This window comes from Podarcis cretensis (genome assembly GCF_951804945.1).
Source record: "Podarcis cretensis genome assembly, chromosome: 8".
In the NCBI taxonomy this organism is placed as follows: Eukaryota; Metazoa; Chordata; class Lepidosauria; order Squamata; family Lacertidae; genus Podarcis; species Podarcis cretensis.
The window spans coordinates 11,452,405-11,474,506 of NC_137177.1; the positions used below are offsets into that span (position 1 = coordinate 11,452,405).

Consider the following 22,102-nt stretch of genomic DNA (forward strand, 5'->3'; position numbering starts at 1 on the left):
TGTCCGTGTTTTTCAAATTTTCAAATATACATTCCCACCCAAAGAAACCAGAGGCTTTTTTATTAGGGATAATAGAAGATGAAGTGAGAAAAGAAGACTGCAAATTATTCTTGTATGCCACAACTGCCGCAAGGATTATTGTGGCCCAAAAGTGGAAATCCCAAGAGTTACCAACCCTAATGGAGTGGCAGACGAAATTATTCGAGTATACTGAATTGGCAAAAATGAGTTATAAAATTTGAGACCAAAAAGTGACAAAGTTTGAGGAGGAGTGGAGTAAATTTGTTGTGTATATACGAAATAACTGTAGAAGTTTAAAAACTGTAGCAGGGCTAACATAAATCTTGTGATGTATATAGAATGTAATTAAGAATCTGCAGGAATGGATGTAAATTGGGAAAACCGAAGCAGAGAAGGAGGAAAGTTCGGGCACAAAATTGCGCAGGTTAAATAAGAAGATAAAAAAGGTTGAATGTTAAAGTTAAAGTTTTATTTAATTTTGTTTTGTTTTTGAAAATCAATAAAAAAGTAATAATAATAAAAAAACCTGTCCGTGTTTTCCACTGCTCTTTGGCACCCGAGGCACTTGGTGATGAAAGTGCTTTGATTTCCACCATTCATTTATATTTGGATACCATGACGGTCAATGGCCAAACTCAACTGATCTGGGTAAGCGAGGCTTACATGAAGCCCTGCTGGCATGGCAGCCGACATGACGTAGGGCATCAGATTATGGTGATGGGCTGTAAGATGCATCACAGGGCATAGCTGGTTCCACTTTTGGCTTGGGCAGAGGCAGGCCTCAATTTACCTTCCTGGCTCCAGAGGGACTTGTTCAGTGAGGCCAATCATTCCGGACTGCTGGCCACAGGGAATCCTGATTAATCCTCTCCAGCTGTCGTTTAAAGAGGCAGGATTAAGGCTGATGGGCCTGAGAATCCTGGAATGAGGAACTGTATTGGGATCACTGACTCAGTCCTCTCCATGGGAACTGTGGAACACAATTTAGCGGCTAGAACCAGACCCAGAATGGGATCCTCACTCCCCGTTGCAGAGGAGTGTCAGGTTGCTAGGAAGAGTCATCACAGCCTTTTAAGATCTTGGAGGGGTGAGGTGGGGTGGGGCAGTTCCTGCTCTGCTGAGCTGGAAGATACATATGTCAACCACAGCTATGTGATCACTCCTGGGGGCAGGAGAAGAGACTTCCTCCCTTCGGCTGAGGAGGAGCCAGAGTTATAATCTCTGGCAAAGTCCCGTGCATTTACGCAGCTCCCTTTTCACAAGCTAAGATCCGATCGTTGTTCTCACTGATAGATCCTGCGTTCGCCGGCTTCAATGTCACATGGCCACGGCCTTGCCACAAACGAGAAGGTTATAGAATGTTATTGTATTTGACTTAATAGTTTTTGGATTGTTATGAAAAGTGAAGGTCTGTTTTGCAATGTCACGAGATAATTTTGAATATGAGCAAAGACAAAAGAAAATGAGCCTGAGCCTGAGGGAAAGTATTATACCAGCCATTTTGGAGTGAGGTGAAAAGCTACGAAGGAAAATTCTAGAAGACAGGACCGTGGGAAGATGAAGTTCTAGGGCAGGCATAGGCAAACTTGGCCCGCCAAATGTTTTTTTTAGACTACAATTCCCATCATCCCTGACCACTGGTCCTGTTAGCTAGGAATGATGGGAGTTGTAGTCCCAAAACATCTGGAGGGCAGAATTTGCTTATGCCTGCTCTAGGGTGTGGATGACTTGCATTTATAGATGAATAGGAAGAGAATATTGGGGAGAAGGTTCTAGCAAATGCCATCAAATCTTGAAGAGCAGCTGTGGAGTTTTATTAATGTTGCGGCTCCCCACTCAAGGAATACCACTGGCTTTTTCAAGCGCCCTGGTACAGGGAGATATTCTGTTAATGTGGAATGTCACCTTGCCCTGGACCTCTTAGCATAGCTGACACCATTTTGAAGGTTGACAGGGCCACCCTGAGACATTATACCTGGTATTTGTTGGTGGAGTTGAACGGGATCTCAGCCACTTTCTTGTTTTTCTCCCTCATCAGCTTGACGGATCCAGACGAGAGCTCAATGCACTTTAGCAGGGCGGACTCAGAAGCATCTCCTGCCACGTCACGCTGTGAAGAAATGGAGGCTCTTTTAAACCAGGGAGGCGGCCATTTCCCTCTCTCACAGTGCACCCCTCATCTACCACATTCCTTTGCTTGGAAGAAGTCACAGCAATCTTTTGTAATCTCTTTCCCTCATGGCCACCCTCCATATCTCACACACTTCAGACTGTCAACCCAGGATGATGCTATTTTCCGGAACAACCAAAGACATTTCTGTTCCGAAAAGCTTTCCTAATTGAATGATCTCTGCCATGGGTGCTGCTTTGTATTGTTTTTAAATTTATCTATCTGTTATTTTCTGTGTTGTTGTCGAATCTCGTACATCACCTTAAGACGTGTGTGGAAGCTGATACATAATAGTAGAATTAATTATTATTACTACTATTATTATCACTCAAGTAAGGAGATGAGAGAAATGAGGACACCCACCTTTAAACCTAACTACACCAAGGGCATCTTGGTCTGAAATAATATTCAGCGTAGGTCCAAGTGCCACCCCAATACCTGACTTTTCACCTCCCAGTTGAGACCCAACTATGGTGTCCTTCACATTCTCTCACGGTGTCTTGCTCTCACCTTGAGGATGGGCACATTTTCCTGACCTCCCTTGAAGACAGCTCGGTTGCAAAGCCCTGCAATGTGGGACAAAGCCACCCAGGTGGCAGAACTCTTGTCGAAGGCCGTGCCTACAAAGAAGGGGAGGTCAGATGAAAGGACTGAACAGAGACGTTCTAGGCTGAGGGAGGAAATGGAACTGGGCTGTAGAACCAAGGCCGCATCCACTCCATTAAAATACTACGATGCTACTTCAACAGTCATGATTTACCCCAAAGAATTCTGTTAAGGGTGCTGAAAGTTGTTAAAAAGGTAAAGGTAAAGGTAACCCTGCCCGTACGGGCCAGTCTTGACAGACTCTGGGGTTGTGCGCCCATCTCACTTAAGAGGCCAGGGGCCAGCGCTGTCCGGAGACACTTCCGGGTCACGTGGCCAGCGTGACATCGCTGCTCTGGCCAGAGCCGCACACGGAAATGCCGTTTACCTTCCCGCTGGTAAGCGGTCCCTATTTATCTACTTGCACCCGGAGGTGCTTTCGAACTGCTAGGTTGGCAGGCGCTGGGACCGAGCAGCAGGAGCGCACCCCGCCGCAGGGATTCGAACCGCCGACCTTTCGATCGGCAAGCCCTAGGCGCTGAGGCTTTAACCCACAGCGCCACCTGCGTCCCCTCTGAAAGTTGTTAGGACACCCCATATTCCCCTCACAGAGCTACAGAATTAACAGTCAATCCCTCTTCACAGGAAACTCTGGGAATTGTAGCTCTGTGAGGCTCTCCTAACAACTCTTAGCACCCACAACAAAACACAGTTCCCAGAATTCTTTGGGGAATGACTGTGAAAGCAGCGTTCACAGTGCTTTAAATTTATGGTGCGGATGTGGCCTGAGAGGAACTGGAGAATGGGGTGAGGAGAAAAATCTAGAGAGACAGGAGCTGCCCCATTTCACAATGCCTCACACAAGAAGATGCATCATGCCAACTTCTCATCGCACACCCCACCCCAAGACCAACAAGGGGTACACTTCCTGCCCTCACCAGACTGGTCCTCAGTAGTATCAGCCTCGTGGATCTGGTTGTCGAACCACATGTGGGCAACGGTCATACGGTTCTGAGTCAGGGTCCCAGTTTTGTCTGAGCAGATGGTGGAGGTGGAGCCCAGGGTCTCGACGGCTTCCAAGTTCTTCACCAAGCAATTCTTACGGGCCATGCGTTTGGCTGTCAAGGTCAGACATACCTTGAGGGGAGAAACACGAGTCAGAGGTGGTTAAAGCACTTTGATTTAAACATACTAGGGCAAGCTGGAGGTAGGGATTTGCCATTTTGCGTGGACTTAAAATGCCACCCCTTGCCAGATCTCTCTCCCCACAAGATTTCCAGCTGCAGACCTAGATTGCCTTCTCCATAGAACATTTACAGCCCCGAGTTACTTACGGTGACTGTAGCCAGGAGCCCCTCGGGGACGTTGGCCACAATGATGCCAATGAGGAAGATGACAGCTTCCAGCCAGGTGTAGCCCAGAATCAGAGAGAGGACGAAGAAGGAAACCCCCAAAAAGACAGCCACGCCGGTGATCAGCTGGATGAAGTGCTCGATCTCCCTTGCAATGGGGGTCTTGCCAACTTCCAAGCCCGAGGCGAGTGTGGCAATTCGGCCCATCACGGTGCGGTCCCCTGTGGCGATGACGACCCCGCGTGCCGTGCCTGGTGAGATGAGAGACAACTTGATGGGCACCACGGATTCCTACCAGGTTTCTGCCAGTTTAATAGTTGTTACCACCAACACCACCACCCCGAAAAATAATCTTGAGAACTGTTGTTAGGCAGGAGAGAGTGAGTTAATTGGTTAGAACAAAAAAATTATACCCTGCTTGATTGTTAAAAAAAACACACAACCCTACCGCAAAACAGTTTCCAGAAAGTTGAAACAAGAAAAAATTGCAGCTCTACTTTAAACTGTACCAAAGTTAAAATTCTAAAACAGATTAAAATGGCCTCTACCTACTAAGCATCTGGCCAGGCTTGTCTAAACAAGACCACTTTTAGCAGGCGCCCAAAAGAGTTCTGTGAAGACGCCTGGTTGATCTCAGTGGGCAAGGAGTTCCCAAGGTTAGGTGCTGCCACACTCAGCGATCAAATGCGGAAGGGGTCAAATGTGGCAGCTGTCGTAGTGCCCATTTCACCGATCAAAGCAGCTGATTTGGGTTCATGCAGCGCAAGGCGATCTCATAGGTAAACTGGTCCCAAGTTGTTAAGGGCTCCATATACTAACACCTTGAACTTGGCCCAGTAGCAGATGGGCAACCAGTTTTCGGATCTCAGAGCACAGGTGTTCTATGCTAACAAGCTCTCATTCCCGCTAGCAACCGTACTGTTAAAAATCCCTATTTCCCCTTGCAGAACTACAGTTCCCAAGGTTCCTTGGAGAAAAGGAGGGGCCATTAAGCTAATTGAGGTCTATCAATGTGGACAGGCCCTCCATCATAGCAATGCAACCTTGTGAGGGTTTCTCCCAGGCTCTTCTCCAAATGCTTCCTATACACACTCACATCTGCAGATAAAACTCTGGCTGTACCTTCTACACAGTTGGTAGAGAAGAAAGTGATGTTCCTTGTCTCCAGAGGGTTGTCATGGGTGCAATCAGGAGATCGCGTCTGAGGCTCTGATTCACCAGTCAGTGAGGAGTTGTCCACCTGGAGAGAAAACACTGCACATTTAGTTCTTTTTTCCCCTAAGAAAGTTCTAAAAATTCAGTTCTAACTTCGATGTGGAAATTTGCATGTTAGATTTTTAAATTCTCAAACGTTGTATGTAATAAACTGAAGGCTCTCAAAGTCTGACTTTCAAGATTAAGTTTAAGTTTTGGCTCTGAAGCACAGCTGCTTCATATATTATGAAATTCCGGCAAAGGTGAGGCCCAATGCATTGTGAAGTTGTCATGTTTTTTAAAAACAACAACAACCAAACAAACCAAAAACCTTCGCTTCATGGTTTTAGGGTTGCAATGTGGATTAAGCAATTTAAAAATATTGGCTCAAAATATGTGCCACTGACTAAAGCAGGTTGCAGATTTTTTTTATGAATAAATAATTTTTACAGCAAATACATATGCAAACTAAGATGAGCCACAGTTGCTTTAGATCAGGAATCCCCAAAATTAGCCCTCCAGATGTTTTGGGACTACAGTTCCCATCATCCCTGACCACTGGTCCTGTTAGCTAGGGATGATGGGAGTTGTAGTCCCAAAACATCTGGAGGGCTGAGTTTTGGGATGCCTGCTTTAGATATTCCCCTTAGGGAGGGAGAAAAGGGGATGCTTCTTTAAGAGGATGCCTTATGCATTATCTAAAATAAAGCAATTTTCTTCAGAACCATTTGGGTTTTCTTTTTCTTTTTCTTCATGCGTATCTATGCTCATTGAATTAATTCATTGACTAGGCTGTTAAATGGACCAGCACAGCTCTAACTGGTAGTGCAAGAACAGGGCAATGTTTGGTTCAGAATGGGAGAAAACCAATGGCAAAAGACACCTTGACGGTGGTCCCGGATGCCTGTTGAGAAGCAGAGGGCTGGAGACACTGGTGTGGAGGGTATGGGGAGGGGGGCAGATCTCACCTTACAGCCATGAGCCGAGATGATCCTGAGATCCGCCGGGACCCTGTCTCCCCCTTTCACCTCTACCAGATCGCCAACCACCACATCTTCGGCATTGAGCTGCATCTTCTCGCCTTCCCGGATGACCAGGGCTTGCTGCAGGGTAAGAGAGGCAGGCTCAGGTAGGTAGGCAGACATTCTGGGTTCTCGGCTACTGGCACACAGATCCCCTAAAACACATCACCTTAGAGCATCGTCTCCAAGAGAGATGGAAGTAATAGGGTTATCACTCATGTTGTTAAGACTCATCACACACGTAGCAGCACTTCCAACCTGTGAAGGACCCGTCTATAACAAACAGTACCAGTCTGCAATGGATCATTAATGTGTAATTTATTCACACTGGGGCAGGGTTGTTTTTGTACTTCTCTTCCCATTTCACAGGTGGGAGACCCGATGTCCAAAATGCAGGTGTATCTTCTAGTTCATTGTGAGATATTGCTATCACTACTTGACATAGACAAAGTGGAATCTGGTGGGCCATGGCTAAGCCTGATGGGACAGGGGTGGTGGAGCCAGGATGGAACCCTAGAGTGTAAAGGCTGGAGCCATCATTGCAGCTGGAAGTTCATGCATCAATCCTGGCAAAATCTCATGGGCCATGGGCAAAGTTTGGAGTTCAGTTGGAGAGAGGGTTTCACACCCTGCTATTGGTTACCTGCTGGTAGGACTCATAGGATGGGCCCATGCAATTCACTCAACTCTTTGTTCCTCCTCTCATACCTGGGGCACCATGTTCTTGAACGACTCCATGATCTTAGAACTTTTGGCTTCTTGGTAGTAGGAGAAGCAGCCGGTGATGATGACAACAGCAGCCAAGACGATACCCAGGTACAGCTGTACAAAGGGCAGGAGCAGAAAGAGGATGTTGGCGTCTCAGAAGCTGCATGGGGTCCCGTCCCCTCTGCCTTGCCTCCCTGTTCTTTCCTCCATGCCCCCACCCCAGATGCCATTCCCCCAGAACTTACATTGTCTCCCGCTGGGTCGTCCTCAGTTCCTGCCTGGATGCCATAGGCCAAGAAGCAGAGGATGGCACCGATCCACAAGAGGATGGAGAAACCCCCAAAGAGCTGGCGGCAAAACTTTACCCATTCGGGAGTGGTGGGGGGCGGGGTGAGTGCATTGGGGCCATCTCGGGCCAAGATCTCTTGGGCTTTGCTGTGGGTCAGACCCTGAGAGAGGGAGACAGACAAAATAAATCCCCACTTCCCTTGAGGACAGGTGTCTCTGAACCCCCATCCGCCACCTGCTGCACACCCACCATAAATTTAAAGCACATGAATTCCCTCCAGAGAATCCTGGTAATTGTAGTTTGTTAAGGTTACTGGGAATTATAGCTCTGTGGGGTGTAAACTACAGTTCCCAGGATTCTTTGGGAGAAGCCATGTGCCTTAAGGGCACCCTTTTTCTTGTCTTCATTCTGCATAGGGCAGGCATAGGCAAACTCGGCCCTCCAGATGTTTTGGAACTACAACTCCCATCATCCCTAGTTAACAGGACCAGTAGTCAGGGATGATGGGAACTGTAGTCTCAAAACATCTGGAGGGCTGAGTTTACCTATACCAGGCATAGGGCTTCCCATACTTTCCTGTCAGGTTCTGCTTTAGAGGCTGCAGCACCTCTGAAATTATTAGCTTTTGAATAATCGGCTATTGTTATTGGCTGTTGATTGGCTATTGTCTGCTGGCGATTGATTGATTGATTGATTGATTGATTGATTGACTGGATGATTGATAAAGCACCTAATACTGCTCTGTTCATCCTGCCCCCTCAATTCTATCTAGAAAATAAAGATCAGCTCCCACAATCCTGCAGGGTCATTCTGTTCCACATAGGTAGCTACTGCCCAGGTCCCTTGCTGGCCACCTCTGCCAGCCAGCTGTTTTCCCCCACGTCAATACCCCACTAGCCAGGAGGGCGAGGCAGCACTCGCCAACCCAACCCTTAAGGAAGCAAAGTTGAGCATCACGCCTTGGATGAAATCCATAGCTTCCTTCACCTGCACACAGTCTGTGTTGTATTTCCGGCACACTTCTTCAATGGACATTTTATGCTCGGTCTGAAAAACACCAGAGAGAGAGAGAGAGAGAGAGAGAGAATCAGGTGGTGTCTCCACTGACTGCCCCAGATCTTCTGCCCCACAAAAGTCCTCCCTACTGCTGCGATGTTAGATGCCCCAGCCTCCTCTGCAGCACCATCTACTGGTCAAGAGCAGGCCACACATGTTCCTACATCTGCGCTGCCTCCCCAGCCTCTCCACGCTGTGCCAGACCATCAACTTACCATCGCCACCTCCTTCTTAAGATCATCCAGATCTCGGATCTTCTGCTGCGCTTTGCTCTTCTTCGGCGAAGAGTTCTCATCATGCTTGTCTTGCGTGGTTGCCACGCGGTAGCTATCTGAGCGGCCGTACTATATGAGGGAAGAAGGAAACAGAGACGAGGGGGTGAAATGCCACACGCTAGAATGTCAGCCCCTAAACCAACACCATTATTGGTACAATTGTTTCACATAGACCGCAGTGCAGAAGCATCCCAGACCCAGCTATCTGTGTATGGAAGCAGCTCCCATTAGCACCCAAAGGTTCAAGAGTCCTTATCATCAAAAGAAACGTCTCCTATGCTTCATCACAACCACTGAGACCAGCCAATAAATCTCTCCTGGCTATATGTTAGGATGGGGGACCTGTGACTTTCCAGTTGTAGGTTTGGCTACAATTCCCATCTTCCCTGACCACTGACCATGCCATAGGCTCCCTGCTGTATAGGAAGAGTCCATAGAACAACAAGGTATTTTGCAAGACCTAATTCACACAGAGCATAATTGGTTTATGGAACACAGTAATCTCCACTAGCTTGAACAGAAGGATTAGAGAAATTCACAGAGAACTATTGGGGTCTATTAGCACTGGCAGATAAATGGAACTTCGGTGTTCAGGAACAGTATATCTCTGATTCTCAAATACCAGAGCTAAACAATAAGCTATCACCTTCATGCTTTGCTCGTGAGCTTTAAGGAACATTTGTTGGATCAAAATGCTGGATTAGCCGGCTCCCACGGTCTGCTCCAGCAGCACAATTCTTCACGGGCTTAAGCGGACACTGGCCTAAAACAATTAATACTATATATTTATCTTTGTCCTTTGTTTAATCCACTTACTGGTTTTTATTGGGTTGTGGTTTTAGTGTTGTTGTCTCTCCAGAAATTCAACTAACTAAATGAAGCCGTTCCTTCTTCCTCTTTTAATTTGTGGCCAGGAGAAGATGGAAGAAGCCCTGCAGGGCTCCTGTAAGGGAAGTAGGAGACCTGGAAGGGTGGCATCTTGCTAAGGAGCTGGCTAAGGCAAAGCTCAGTGGCAGAGCATGTGCTTGGCATGCAGAAGGCCCCATGGTTAGTTCTTGGCACCTCCACTTAAAGGTTATCTCAGGACAAAGAGCTGGGGAAGCCCTCTGCTTGAGACAATACTAGGCTGGATGAACTGACCCAGAATTATGCTGCTTTGCCTGCTGATCAACTGCAACTGCATCTACAACAGCATTTGATGTGTGTTGAGCCCTTTGGCCCTCCAGGATCCACATACGCACTGCTGTGCATCATGCCGATCTGCGCAATCAGAGCTGCGCGTGCGTTCCCGCTCAGGGGTTAGTTTGTGCTTTCTGAGGGCAAACCGTTGAGCCCTGCACACATGGACTCAAAGACGGTGTCAGAATTCGCATCCGTGTTAGGTGCCTTGGTAACTGCACACAATGTAACCTGCTGCATGCCAGGTTTCGAGCCCAGTGTATCAGAGGAGCCTGTTTCCATGCATGCATTTCTGGGGGTGCACATGATCAGAGCATCATGTGCTTGTCTGATGCTGCTGTCATGCAGGGACTATGGCAATGAGCTGTGAGATGGAAAGATCTCAGCTACTGAACTCACTGGGTACTCTTGGGCAAGACACGCGCTCTCAACCTCTCAGATCTTCGACTAGCCTGCCTTACAGAATACAGAGGAGCATAACTGAAATATTATATGTAGAGTGCTTTGAACACTTGAGAAAGATGCACTTTTTCAAAGGTTTAATTCATGGTAAGCCTTAACTGCAGAACCTGTGCACCTTGTCATACATGCACAACAGTCCTTTTTTTATATAGAAAAAGAGGTGCAGGAACTCCCACTCTTTTTTTGACGGACAACCCAGATGTCAGGATTTTTAGGGGGGAGCTCCACCTGATCGCCCCACCACTGGCATCGCTGCAGCTACATTACATCGCCTCTGTCACACAACTCTGGCCGCTGTGCCAATATACAGCTTCTGGTATGCTACAAAGAGGTGGCAGAACAGAGTTCTGGCTTAATAAAAGCCCTGGTGCACCACTGGAACAGGCGCAGTACTGGGTGCTTCTGAGCATGCACAAAGCGCCTTTCCTTCTTCACCGGGGAATAGAAACTAATGCACATGGATTTTTGGAGCAACAAGAAGAGCTTGAGGCCTAAGGTCTCTTCCTACAGAAATATCCTATCCTTTCAATATCTTCAGCAAACAGAATTGGTAGTTGCCAGGGAGTTCCCCACATGAGGGCATTGCTAGCAGGTTGAGATTTGTGAGATCTCCTATTCCGCCCTTTGCTTCTTGTCTATGCCCTTGACCCATCTGAGACAGAACTTCATCTGACCAAGGGAAGGAAAACGACCTGCAGTTGTGTGCAGACTGTACTTTTGCCCCCTGACACTCTTTTGACCAAAGTTCTTCTGCCCACCTGCATTCTTCAGTGAAGCAGGTTTTGTAGGATTCCCCATTTCAAAAAATCTGCAGAACCTGTTTGACTCTGAACTATGGCAGGACAGGGTGGTGATGGAGTCTGGCCACCACAAGCAACAGTGGTGGTCCCATCGTTCCACCTTACACATCTCTGAAAACTTCTATCTGAACGCAGCTCCAAACTGTCTTCCTTCTCCAGGCCCAATCCTAGAAGATGATTCACTAAGAACTGAACAGGGTGAGAGGAAAGGTGTGTGCTTTCTGAAAAAGGGAGGGGAATCTATAGGCTTGTGATTCAGTTTCATCTCTAAAGTCTGGCCTGGCCATTATCCACGTAAGAGGAGGATGCAGGGAATAAATGTGCTCCTAAGGCCCAAGGAGGATATTCCATGACCTTGACTGACTTTGAGATGCCCTTTGCCAGAAGTGCCGATGAGCAAAAAGCTTGGGCCTTGATTTGTGACTGAGAGTGGGGTTGTCCTCCTGCCGGTCATCAGATGACCGTTCCGGGTGAGGGAACCTCAACAGACGTCCTCATTCACCCATGTCCCTATCAGAACACCCATTGCAATTCAAAGCGTTGGCAGAAAGCTGAGATGTTTGGAAAGAGCGGTATACAGCCTGAGAGCAGAGTATATGAAGCATGCACACCCTTAGACATGCTAATCAGTATACATGCACATGTAGAATCCCCCCCACACACACACAAAATGGCGAGGCTGACATTTACAGATATTCACATGTACTGAGGCCCCAAGCTACCAAGGGCCAAGGCAGGCATGCGATACACTTAGAAGCCCAGACAAGCCTCTCTCTTGCATGTGCAACCGTGAACAAAATATGCACAGAATCACAGAGGAAGAAAAATAATGCTTTATCATTGCTAATCGAACCACCAACACCCCAATGCTTTTCCAATGTGCTTTCCTTCCCAGTATGCAGATATATGCAGTTTGCATATACATGTCCATTTCTGGACTAGTTGTGTGCATGAGAGTGGCACACTCTGATGTCTACCAGATTTCCTACAGTGGAGAATACCGCAGTCTCACACAAGGTGTCTCTCCCCCCCCAAGAGACCTGGAAAGCAGTTGGTGGGGCATGTGGTTAGAATGCAGTACTGTATTCCCTGAGCAAAGTGTCCCAAGTCTTGATAAGCTCAATGGTTGAGAAAGGAGAGTTTATAAGCTCCCACAGTTGCCCCTTGGGGGGGGGTTGGGGGGGATGTGGCATACTGCAGTACAGAGAATAGGAACCCATCCATCCTCCTATAAAAAGAGGATGTCTCTGTGGACCAAACCTGCTGATGTATTTCTGGGAGATGACTAAAGGCAATTGGTTACTCTGAGCTGGAGATAGGGGGCTTTTGTGGAGGGGTGTGCCTAGCTTGGGGGGAGGGTCTCTGGCCACCCGGCACCCGGCAAGGTGCCCGCCGGCCTCCCCAGCTCCATCAGGCCTGACCGCCACCCCCATATTCTGCGGCGCTGCGACGGAAGGAAGGGAGAAATCCCTGGCATGGTGCCAGCGCTGCAGCAAGGCTCACCAGCCGCAGAGCCCTGTGCCAAGTGAGGAGGAGGAGGAGGAGGAGGAGGAAGAGGCAGATGAAGAAGGCTAGCAAATGCAAATCCCCCGCCAAAGGGACAAGACACCTTCCGCACCCTCTGGCTGCCTTTGCAGGGCTCCGGAATGAATTCCTGGGGAGGGAGCGACTGCGTCAGGGTGACCCAGGCAAGATGAGGCGGGGGGGGGGGGAGAGGCTGGCCTGGGGAGGAAGGGGGAAGAAAGAGGGTGTCTCTTCCCTATAAAAATCAGAGGGAATACATTGGTCTGGCTTGGGAATCCCTTTCTCCCTAGGCCCTGAAACTCCCACAGCCAAGAAATGAGGGATGGTGAAGCAGATCTAGGGAGCCAGATGCGTTTTCCTTTTCCTTTTCCAAGGCCCATAATATATTAAACAAGGCCTAGAATAACCCCCCTCTCTCTGTCCAGCTTCTCTTTTTCCCAGTATTTCCTACCCACTCCCACAAAAAAACCCACCCTTCCTCTCTTTGCTGCAGAGAGAGGCTGGCAACAAGAGCTTGCCTCTCCTTATCCGCAGACACCAAATATAGGAGCCTGTAAAGGGGACTGGAGGCAGCGAGGGCGGGGGGGAAACCTCATGTGGGAGGGGGAAGCAGAAGGGGAGGCTGAGAAGCCATCAATCCCTCCCCCTCGCTTTCTCTTCAGGGGGAAAAGGAAAGCTTAATAATGGTGCATCCCCGGCTAAAGAACCCCGTTCCCACTCGATGGTCTTATGCATTTCCGCCTCCCCATCCTGTCTCTCCCCCCTCCCCCGGTTCCACCTCTCCCCTTCCTGCTCTTTGCAAGGTTACAGCTGCTGCAATGGTGCCCTCTCTCTCCCCGTCTCTTTGATGTGCCCCCTCCCTCTTGCCAGAAAGGAAGGCGGATTAGCTGCTCTCTGCCCATATGCTTTCCCTTCCCCCCCCCCGCTCCCCGCAGCCACACACACATACCCAGACAAGAGTGCTTGTCTTTTGGAAATCCGCGCCATCATTCCTCTGACCCCAGTCTGTTTCTTTCTCCTCTTGCATTCTCTCCCCAGCCCCCAGCCCAGCCAAAGATAGGGACGTTTAATGCTAGATTCCCCACTCTCCTCCCGCTGGGAAACATCAGGAATTTATTTGCGCGTAGAGAGGGAATCCTATCCCGTTTATGTCTCCCATTCCTGGTGATGATCGAGGCGCAAGGGATATAGAAAGCACCCCAGATCCATTCCTCCGGCCTCCTCCGTTTCCAAACAACATCCCTTTGCTGGATGTTGCAAAGGCTAGGAAAGGTGGCGTTGCGGGGGGCGGCGGATGTGAACAGGAAAGGTGACCTTCCTAAATGAATTTCTCTGTCACTGGACGCTCCTAGGACTGTGTTGCTAAAGGACACCAAATGGGCAAAGTATATTTCTAGGTGGGTGAGAAATTTTAATAATAATAATAATAACAACAACAACAGCAGCAGCAGCAGCAGCATATATTGATGATAGAAGTTCAGAAATAGGGGGACGGGTGGGGGTGAGTTTCTTGTTTGGGCCCCCCTTCTGGCGCCACCTACACAAAAAGAGGGGGGCTGCTGCTGCTGCCTTCTGATGCCGCAGCCCCCACTAGCACCTGCCCCCCCGTCCAGAGGAGAGAACAGCTCCTGAATATCAATGAGGGGGAAATAACAGCGCCCTCCTCTCCCGAACACCGCCTTTGGGTGCCTGGCGATCATTTCCTGTGCTTTCCCTTTCTTCGCTCCATCTTTTTCCATTCCTCTAAACCTGCCTCTCCTTTCCCCCTCTTCCTCTCCTTTGCTCATCATCTCTCATCCTCCATTCCTTCCCCTCTCTCTCTCTCTTTCTCCCCCCACCTCCAGCCCAATGACTCATCCTTTCTCCTTCATCTCTCCATCCGGCGCTGACATCTTGTCACCCATGGGGAGGGAGAGATCTGCCTGCTATTTCCCCGCCAGCCCCTTTCCCTCTCTCTGCAAGGTTTTATCATCCCCTTCCGCCGCCCCCCACCAAGAAATCCAAGTCAAAAAAAGCGCCCCAAATTCCAGACACCCCTCTCCAAAAACATACACCCAGGAAGGAGAGTCTCGGTTCCTAAGACATGAATCTCACATCATCATCACCAAATCATGAATCTCGCTGCGCGGACACCACTTTCCAATGGATGATAAGCTTTTTGTTTATCGCAGCACAGCTAAAAATATGCCCTGAACTGTCAGGGCGAGATCCACACATCCTAGCGGATGCGGAGAAGGAAAGAGGGAGGGACGCAGGGGGGAAAATGGTCTCGCAGCCCTCGCTGTCTCCAAGGACAAGGACAGAGATGTGCTGCGTGTGAGCATGGAGCCGGCAGAGGGGAAGAGAAGGTGACCGGCAGGGTGGGGGCGGAGGGTGCTTCATACGGGTACCAGCTCCTCCGTTGCAGAGGGACACATGCGCTCCCCCCATGCGCAGACACATACAAATACATGCCGGGGCACACCGCACAAAATCATGATCCACAGCGATCCACGGGATGAAGGAGTCACACGGGCACCGTACACGAGTGCGCATAGACACATATGCGCGGATTGCACAGACATTTCCCTGCTGTATATGTGAAGCGCAAGCGAGCAGAATTCGAGGTATGTGTCATCAGGAGGTGGGTGAGAGCGAGGTAAGCCAGCGGCAGATACAGGGATGGCGCGTGTGTGCGAGAGAGAGAGAGATGCGGATGTACAGCGTCGTGCGCACGCGGCCACACGCGTGCATGCAATGCGGGCAAGGAGGCGTGTTTAGAAGCGCAAGTACGCAACACAAGGGCACAGCAAGGCTGCCCATCGGTATATACAGGTGCAATGATGCACAGAAACCCCAAGGTGTGCTGATCAGGGGGTATTGCTTCGCTACACAGAGAGAGACACAAAAAGAGAGGAATGCGCTACTTACCCCCATGTTGGCGGCTTGGGCGTCTCAGTCTGGATGACCCAGACTCTCCTGGGGGTGTCTGGCAGGCAGGCAGGAGGATGGATGGATGGATGGATGGAATGGGAAAAAGAGAACGAAAGAGAAAGGGAGAGAGAAAGAGTGAGACAGACAGAGGGGAGAGGAGGGAGCTGCCTGCGCCGCAGCCAGGGATGCTGTGCCCACGGCTGCCAGGCGCGGAAGGACAGAACTCGACGCACTCCTGCCGCTGCTGTCTGAGCCAGGGCAGCACAACAGCCAATCAGCAGCTCCTCTCCCCCTCATGCACCCACCCCGACCCACCAGCAAGCCCCGCCCCTTTTACTGCAGAATTCACCTTGCCCAAGGTGGGGAGAGAAGGGGCAGGGGATCCCCCAAGCCTGGCCTGCACAATCTGCCCCAAACCAAACCGGTTGATGGGGACCCTCAAAATCAAAGCACACACACACACACACAAATTATTGGGAATATGCCAAACTCTGCTGGATCGCAGTCTCCGGAGAATCCCACAGCCTCTCGGTTCACCACAGGCCTCTGTATGCACACACTTCAAACCCCATCCAATTGTCCCCAAAAGGCAAAGTGTCACCCCACCCCCACGACATGCCAAAACCACAACGCATCTTCTGAACTGCACAGAATACGGAGACCCACAAATGTGACAATGTGCCTGTCCCTCAGAGGCAGCCGGAATCCCCAAACCCTTCTCAAAGCAGGTGACAAACATGCATCGGAGGCCTTTCATATCTGAGGGCTACTGCCAACCTGAAATGAGGACACCCCCCTCACCAGGACCGACGCCGCATTGCTCCACATCACCCCTCAGAAGCACAATTCGCCTCCCCAACCTGTACACACACCACACCGCATCAAAACAATGCACGATGTGCCGAAATATCCTAAGAACACACAATCGTGATTCCCCAACACACTGTGTTCCCCTCTCTCCCAAACAAACCCTATGGGAACCAGTGCCATTCAGATATATTTTCTGGGGAATAAACTCGAGGAGAAGGGAGAGAGGGAGGTCATAGCTCAGTGGCTGAGCACATGCGTTGCCGGCCTGAAGGTCTCAGGTTCAATCCCTGGCCTCTCCAGTTAAAAGGATCAGGGAGCACGTGGGAGGAAAGCGCCTTCTCTTCTCCAGGAATCCTGGAGAGCCACTGCAGGTCAGATTAGGCAGCACACCGGGCTGGAGAGGCTATTCCTCTGATTTAGTATAGGGCAGCTATATAAATAAAACCAGTAACCCCTTCAGATACAGAGGTCACATCCAGACCATCCATTTAAAGCACATTGCTCCTCCCACCAAAGAATCCTGGGAGTTGTAGTCCCCCCCCCCTGCAGGACAACAATTCCCAGCACCCTTAAGAAACCACAGTTCCCCGGATTCTTTGCAGGGAAGCCATGTGGAGTGTGAATGTAATCTGTGCTCGGGGAGCCAAATCTGGCCAAACTCACAGAGCGAGGAGCCTGCAAACTGACCCTCTGGGGGGAAATAGCTGCTGACTGGGAGATTTACAGCCTCTTAACCTCCAAAAGGGACATGGGTGGCGCTGTGGATTAAACCACAGAGCCTAGGACTTGCTGATCAGAAGGTCGGCGGTTTTAATCCCCGTGACGGGGCGAGCTCCCATTGCTCGGTCCCTGCTCCTGCCAACCTAGCAGTTCGAAAGCACGTCAAAGTGCAAGTAGATAAATAGCTACCGCTCCAGCGGGAAGGTAAACGGCGTTTCCATGAGCTGCTCTGGTTCGCCAGAAGTGGCTTAGTCATGCTGGCCACATGACCCGGAAGCTGTTCACCGGCTCCCTCAGCCAATAAAGCCAGATGAGTGCCGCAACCCTAGAGTCGGTCACGACTGGATCTAAGAGTCAGGGGTCCCTTTACCTTTACTAACCTCCAAAAACATACACAGTAATATAGAGATTGTTAACAAAGAGAGTTTTCCAGACATAACCATTGGAGAATGATTGGCACCTTAACCAACCGACAATTCCCAGGACTCCTTGGGGATAAACCATGATATTTGAATTGGTATGAAACCACTGCTAATGTGCAGTGATACCATCTGAACACATGTTTTGTTTTTCCTGAAATATAAGTGGATCCTCTGGTTTGTGCATTTACACACACACACACACACACACACACACCCCACCCCACTTTCCTAACTGCACATAAAATATGTGGCCTCACAGTCCTTGCCACATTTCACCCCATCAGTCACAGAACCTGCATTGCACTAAGGCTTCCCTTTAAGCTGATAATGTTTGTTTGTTTGTTTGTTTGTTTGTTTGTTTGTTTGTTTGAAGACATCGGTATTGAATGTGGAATTCTCTGCTTGGCAGCTGTTCGTGTGAAAAGGATCTCAGGACTGCAGTGAACATGAGTCAGCACTGTTGTGTACCTACAAAGAAAACTAACACAATTTTAGGCTGCATTTGTAAAACCACACCTTGCAAGTCGTCGCAGCTAGGAGTTAGTTGCACTTTACTCTGCACCAGTTCGACCTCACATTGTTTCCGCTCTTAAGGAGGATGTCCCAGCCTTTGCAAACCTGGTGCGCTTCAGTTGCATCAGGCTGCAATTCCCATCTGTCCCTGTCAACATGGCCAGTGGTCAGTGATGATGGACGCTGAAGTCCAAAACTACTGTACCTCACAAACTAGTCTGGCATTATAGTCTCATGGAGACAGGACCTGGAATATAGTAGGACATGTTCACAGGGACCTGAATGCCTCTGGCCTGACCAGACACCTGTACAGTGCCACAACATGGCCATTACACAGATGTGAATACCCTACCACTTGCAAGAAGCTTGCAAAACATTTCCCTGCCCCTGCAATAAACAAGCAAGAAAACAATCAAAGCTTCTATCTTGACCTTCCTTGGAAAAGCTACGTTTGGTTCAAGTGGGGCTCTCAGTAAGTTCTTGGGGCTATGAAATAAAGATCTGAGGACTCTGGGAAAGAGTTAAAAATCAAGCTTTACTGTGATGAAATCAAACTCTAGTGAGTCAGATTACAATTCTCCCCCAAACCACCACCCCATCAGTGAGATCCAAGGTAAACATCTCCTGTAAAAAGAAAAGAATTGAAGCAATGGTATTATCTGACTGGTAACTGTTTACTAGTTCTTTTCAGAGCAAGGAGGGCCTATTCCCTAGGGATTAGTGCCAACTCCACCCTGATAGTCTCCCTGGATCTAAACTGGAGTCAGGGATTAAGAGCATCTAGGCCCCAGCATCATTTCTCAGCCTCCATCATCCCTCATTTGATCTCCATGGCAACTGGGCAAGGGGGGAAGTCCATGTGACCCAGAGTCACTGTGGCAACAGAAGGAAGGGGTTTCCACGGCAGCAAGACAAATAGGATCACTGCCCAATGGGAGGAGGGGCTTGCCACAGGTTCAGAAGGCCTGATATGGCGGAGGATAAACTTTAGGCACCCCTCATCTGTGAAAAGCTTGTGGAGGCCAGAGAGAGGGGTGGATTTCTTAATCCTCTCTCTGCCTCCTAACATAATCTTTCTCCCTATCCAGGGCATCAGTAGGATGAATTAGCTGGCATTCAGTTTTGGGGTAGGAATCAAGAAATACCTGGGAAGGGACACTCAGCCATTCCCCGTCCCTTGGCTAGTGTGAAAACTGTATTTGATTACATTTACTTCTTACCCATAATCCCTAGCTTCCCCTATTTCTCTGCTCATTTTTTTTGGCCATTCTTTAGCATGTAAACTCCAAGGGGACAGTGATCAATCTTATTTTGCCTTTTTTTGCTGATTCAGCACTGTACCAGACACATTAATAGGGCTGTGAAATAATAATAATAATAATAATAATAATAATAATAATAATAATAATAATGTACTCTTTGTAGAAATAAATAGCTGTTTTAATCAATGAAGTGATTTGGTGGTCAGTGGGGTGGAAAGGAAAAGAATATTCTCTTAGAATCATAGATTTGTAGAGTTGGAGGGGACCCCGAAGGTCATCTATTCCAACCCCCGGCAATGCAGGAATCTCAGCTTAAGCATCCATGACAGACAGTCAACTCTGCTTATAAACCTCCAAGGAAGGACCGTTCCACTGCCTAACAGCTCTTAATGTCAGAAAGTTCTTCCTGATGTTTAGTCAGAATCTCATTTCTTGTAACTTGTTTTTTTTTTAAGATATTTATTAAAGTTTAACAATTACAAAGAAAAATAGTAATAAAAAAGATTACAATACTTCAAAAATAAAGGAAAATACAATACTAAAAAAAAGAGAAAACCCAAAAACAATACAGCTAAACAATAACATTTAAAAACAATAACATCCAGTATTTTCATATATTTATCTTTCATTTACTTATTTCCATGACTTCCTCGCGCCTCCTTTTTTGTATTCTTAATTCATAATTGTTTCAGCAAGTCCTTTCCCTCTTTCTCAGATTTTGTTCTATAATTTATCTTAACACAGTTTAACTTTAAATTTTACACTTTAACCCATTAACAATCCATTTTGACATAATTCTTTATGACCTTTCTGCTAAGACCATGTAAGTTCATTCCAGCATCTTTCTAACATTCATTAATTTTACAATGTTTTTTTAAATATACTCTAAATTTTTTTCAATCTTCTTCCATCGACTCTTCTCCCTGGTCTCGGATTCTGCCAGTCATTTCCACCATTTCCATATAGTCCATCATTTCTTGTAACTTGAAGCCATTGGTCCGGGTCCTACCCTCCAGAGCAGGAGAAAACAAGCTTGCTCCCTCTTCCATGTGGCAGCCCTTGAGATATTTGAAGATGGCTATGATACCTCCTCTCATTCTCCTCTTCTCCAGGCTAAAAGGACCCAAGTCCCTCAACTGCCCCAAACTGCTGGGTTTCCAGACCCTTGATCATCTTGGCCCCCTCCTCTGCACATGTTCCAGCTTGTCAATATCCTTCTTAAATGTGGCACCCGGAACTGGACACAGTATTCCACTATACTTCTGTTGATGCCACCTAGAATAGCATTCGCTTTTTTTGCTGCTGCATCCCACTGTTGACCTATGTTAAGCATGTGGTCTACTAAGACCCCTAGATCCTTCTCACATGTACTGCTGGTAAGCCAGGTGACCCCCATCTTGTATCCTGCCAAAGTGTAGAACCTTGCACTTGTCCCTACTGAGATTCAGTTTGTTAGGTTTGGCCCAGGTCTCCAATCTGTTGTGTTGAATTCTGAATCTATCTTCTAAGCCTAAGGTATTAGCTGTCCCTCCCAGTTTGGTATCATCTGCAGATTTGATGAGGCTGTCCTCAACTCCTTTGTCCAAGTTGTTTATAAAGACCTTGAACAACAACAAATCCAGGACAGAACACTGTGGCACCCCACTTGTCATTTTTTTCCAGGTTGACGAGGAACCATTAGTGAGCATTCTTTGGGTTCCGTTAGTCAACCAGCTACAAATCCACCCAACAGTTACGTCATCCAGCCCAAACTGCTATCTGTCAGCCTCAGATCCCCATCATCAGATACGGTGCCAGAATCTGGGGGACCATCAGAGCTGGGCTGACAACGGGGGATTTCTACACACCCCAACACACACACGTGCGCAGAGAGAGAGAGGGAGAGAGAGAGAGAGAGAGAGAGAGAGAGAGAGAGAGAGAGAGAGAACTGCAGCCACAGCATGCCTAGAAACCAACTTCAGCTTCTGGTCCAAAGTGGTACCGCCACTTACCCACCACCGAAATGTCTGTCGGGGGGCAGACCAAGAGGGTGGTAAGTGGCAGGATCACAAAGCTGGTCCATTGAGGGATCCTTCTGAGCTTCTGAAGACCATGGCCAATGCCTAACCTAGCTGACCACTGGCTCCAGGGCTGCAATATAATCCTAAGGAAATTGACCTCCCTTATAGGATTACTAGCACATAAGTGCAGTATACTTTGGACACTCAAAAAGTGCCATGGGCACTGGTACAGCTAAGTAGTTTTAGCCCCTAGACTTAGTGGCTTTAATTGCCCCCCTTTAATTGCCCCACATGTACAACTTCAGTTGTGAAACACAACCTTGACATTTCTTTACTCCCTCAACCAGCCGCTCCACACTTTTCACAACTATCACAACATTCCTGATGTGTTAGCAAACAAAACAATAAGTTTGCCAATGCTGTTTAAAAGAAAGGAAAATGCTCTGAGCATCTGCAGTTTTACCTTTCACACTCACTTGAATCCTAGCACCATCATGACCACAGAAATGAAATTATGTTTCCTCCTGCTGTTCTCATGCCAATTTGAGAATAAGCACCATTTTGTCATGGGAAGGATATATCCCCCACCCAAACTTGGTTAATAAAATGAAGATCCATAGCTAAACATATGCCTGGCTGGCCACCCACCCTGCAACTCTAATACGTTTTCAAAAATAAGAAGAAAGGATGTCTGCAGGAACCAACATCACCCTCCGTGGGTCCTGGCATGCTAATCATTAGCCCAGCTTCTGTTGCTGGGCCTGTCTGCTCCTACCCCATACACTGCTGCTCTCTGGGTTGTCAGTTGGGGGCCCCTGGACTTTG

The 22,102-nt window shown here is 48.3% G+C and overlaps 1 protein-coding gene across 1 annotated transcript in view; it reads right to left on the reverse strand.

The window, feature by feature from the left end:
- Window positions 1-15,787, reverse strand: part of ATP1A3 (ATPase Na+/K+ transporting subunit alpha 3) — a 35,514-nt gene extending 19,727 nt beyond the window's left edge. Inside the window, exons 1-11 of the mRNA XM_079985321.1 lie at window positions 15,548-15,787; window positions 8,613-8,741; window positions 8,329-8,388; window positions 7,298-7,501; window positions 7,053-7,166; window positions 6,291-6,425; window positions 5,251-5,368; window positions 4,111-4,379; window positions 3,715-3,913; window positions 2,702-2,811; window positions 1,997-2,131 (exon numbers count right to left, since the gene is read on the reverse strand). Coding sequence (XP_079841447.1) covers window positions 1,997-2,131; window positions 2,702-2,811; window positions 3,715-3,913; window positions 4,111-4,379; window positions 5,251-5,368; window positions 6,291-6,425; window positions 7,053-7,166; window positions 7,298-7,501; window positions 8,329-8,388; window positions 8,613-8,741; window positions 15,548-15,553 — 1,479 coding nt within the window. The 5' untranslated portion in view covers window positions 15,554-15,787. The remainder of the gene's footprint in view (window positions 1-1,996; window positions 2,132-2,701; window positions 2,812-3,714; window positions 3,914-4,110; window positions 4,380-5,250; window positions 5,369-6,290; window positions 6,426-7,052; window positions 7,167-7,297; window positions 7,502-8,328; window positions 8,389-8,612; window positions 8,742-15,547) is intronic.
- Window positions 15,788-22,102: the final 6,315 nt, after the last annotated feature.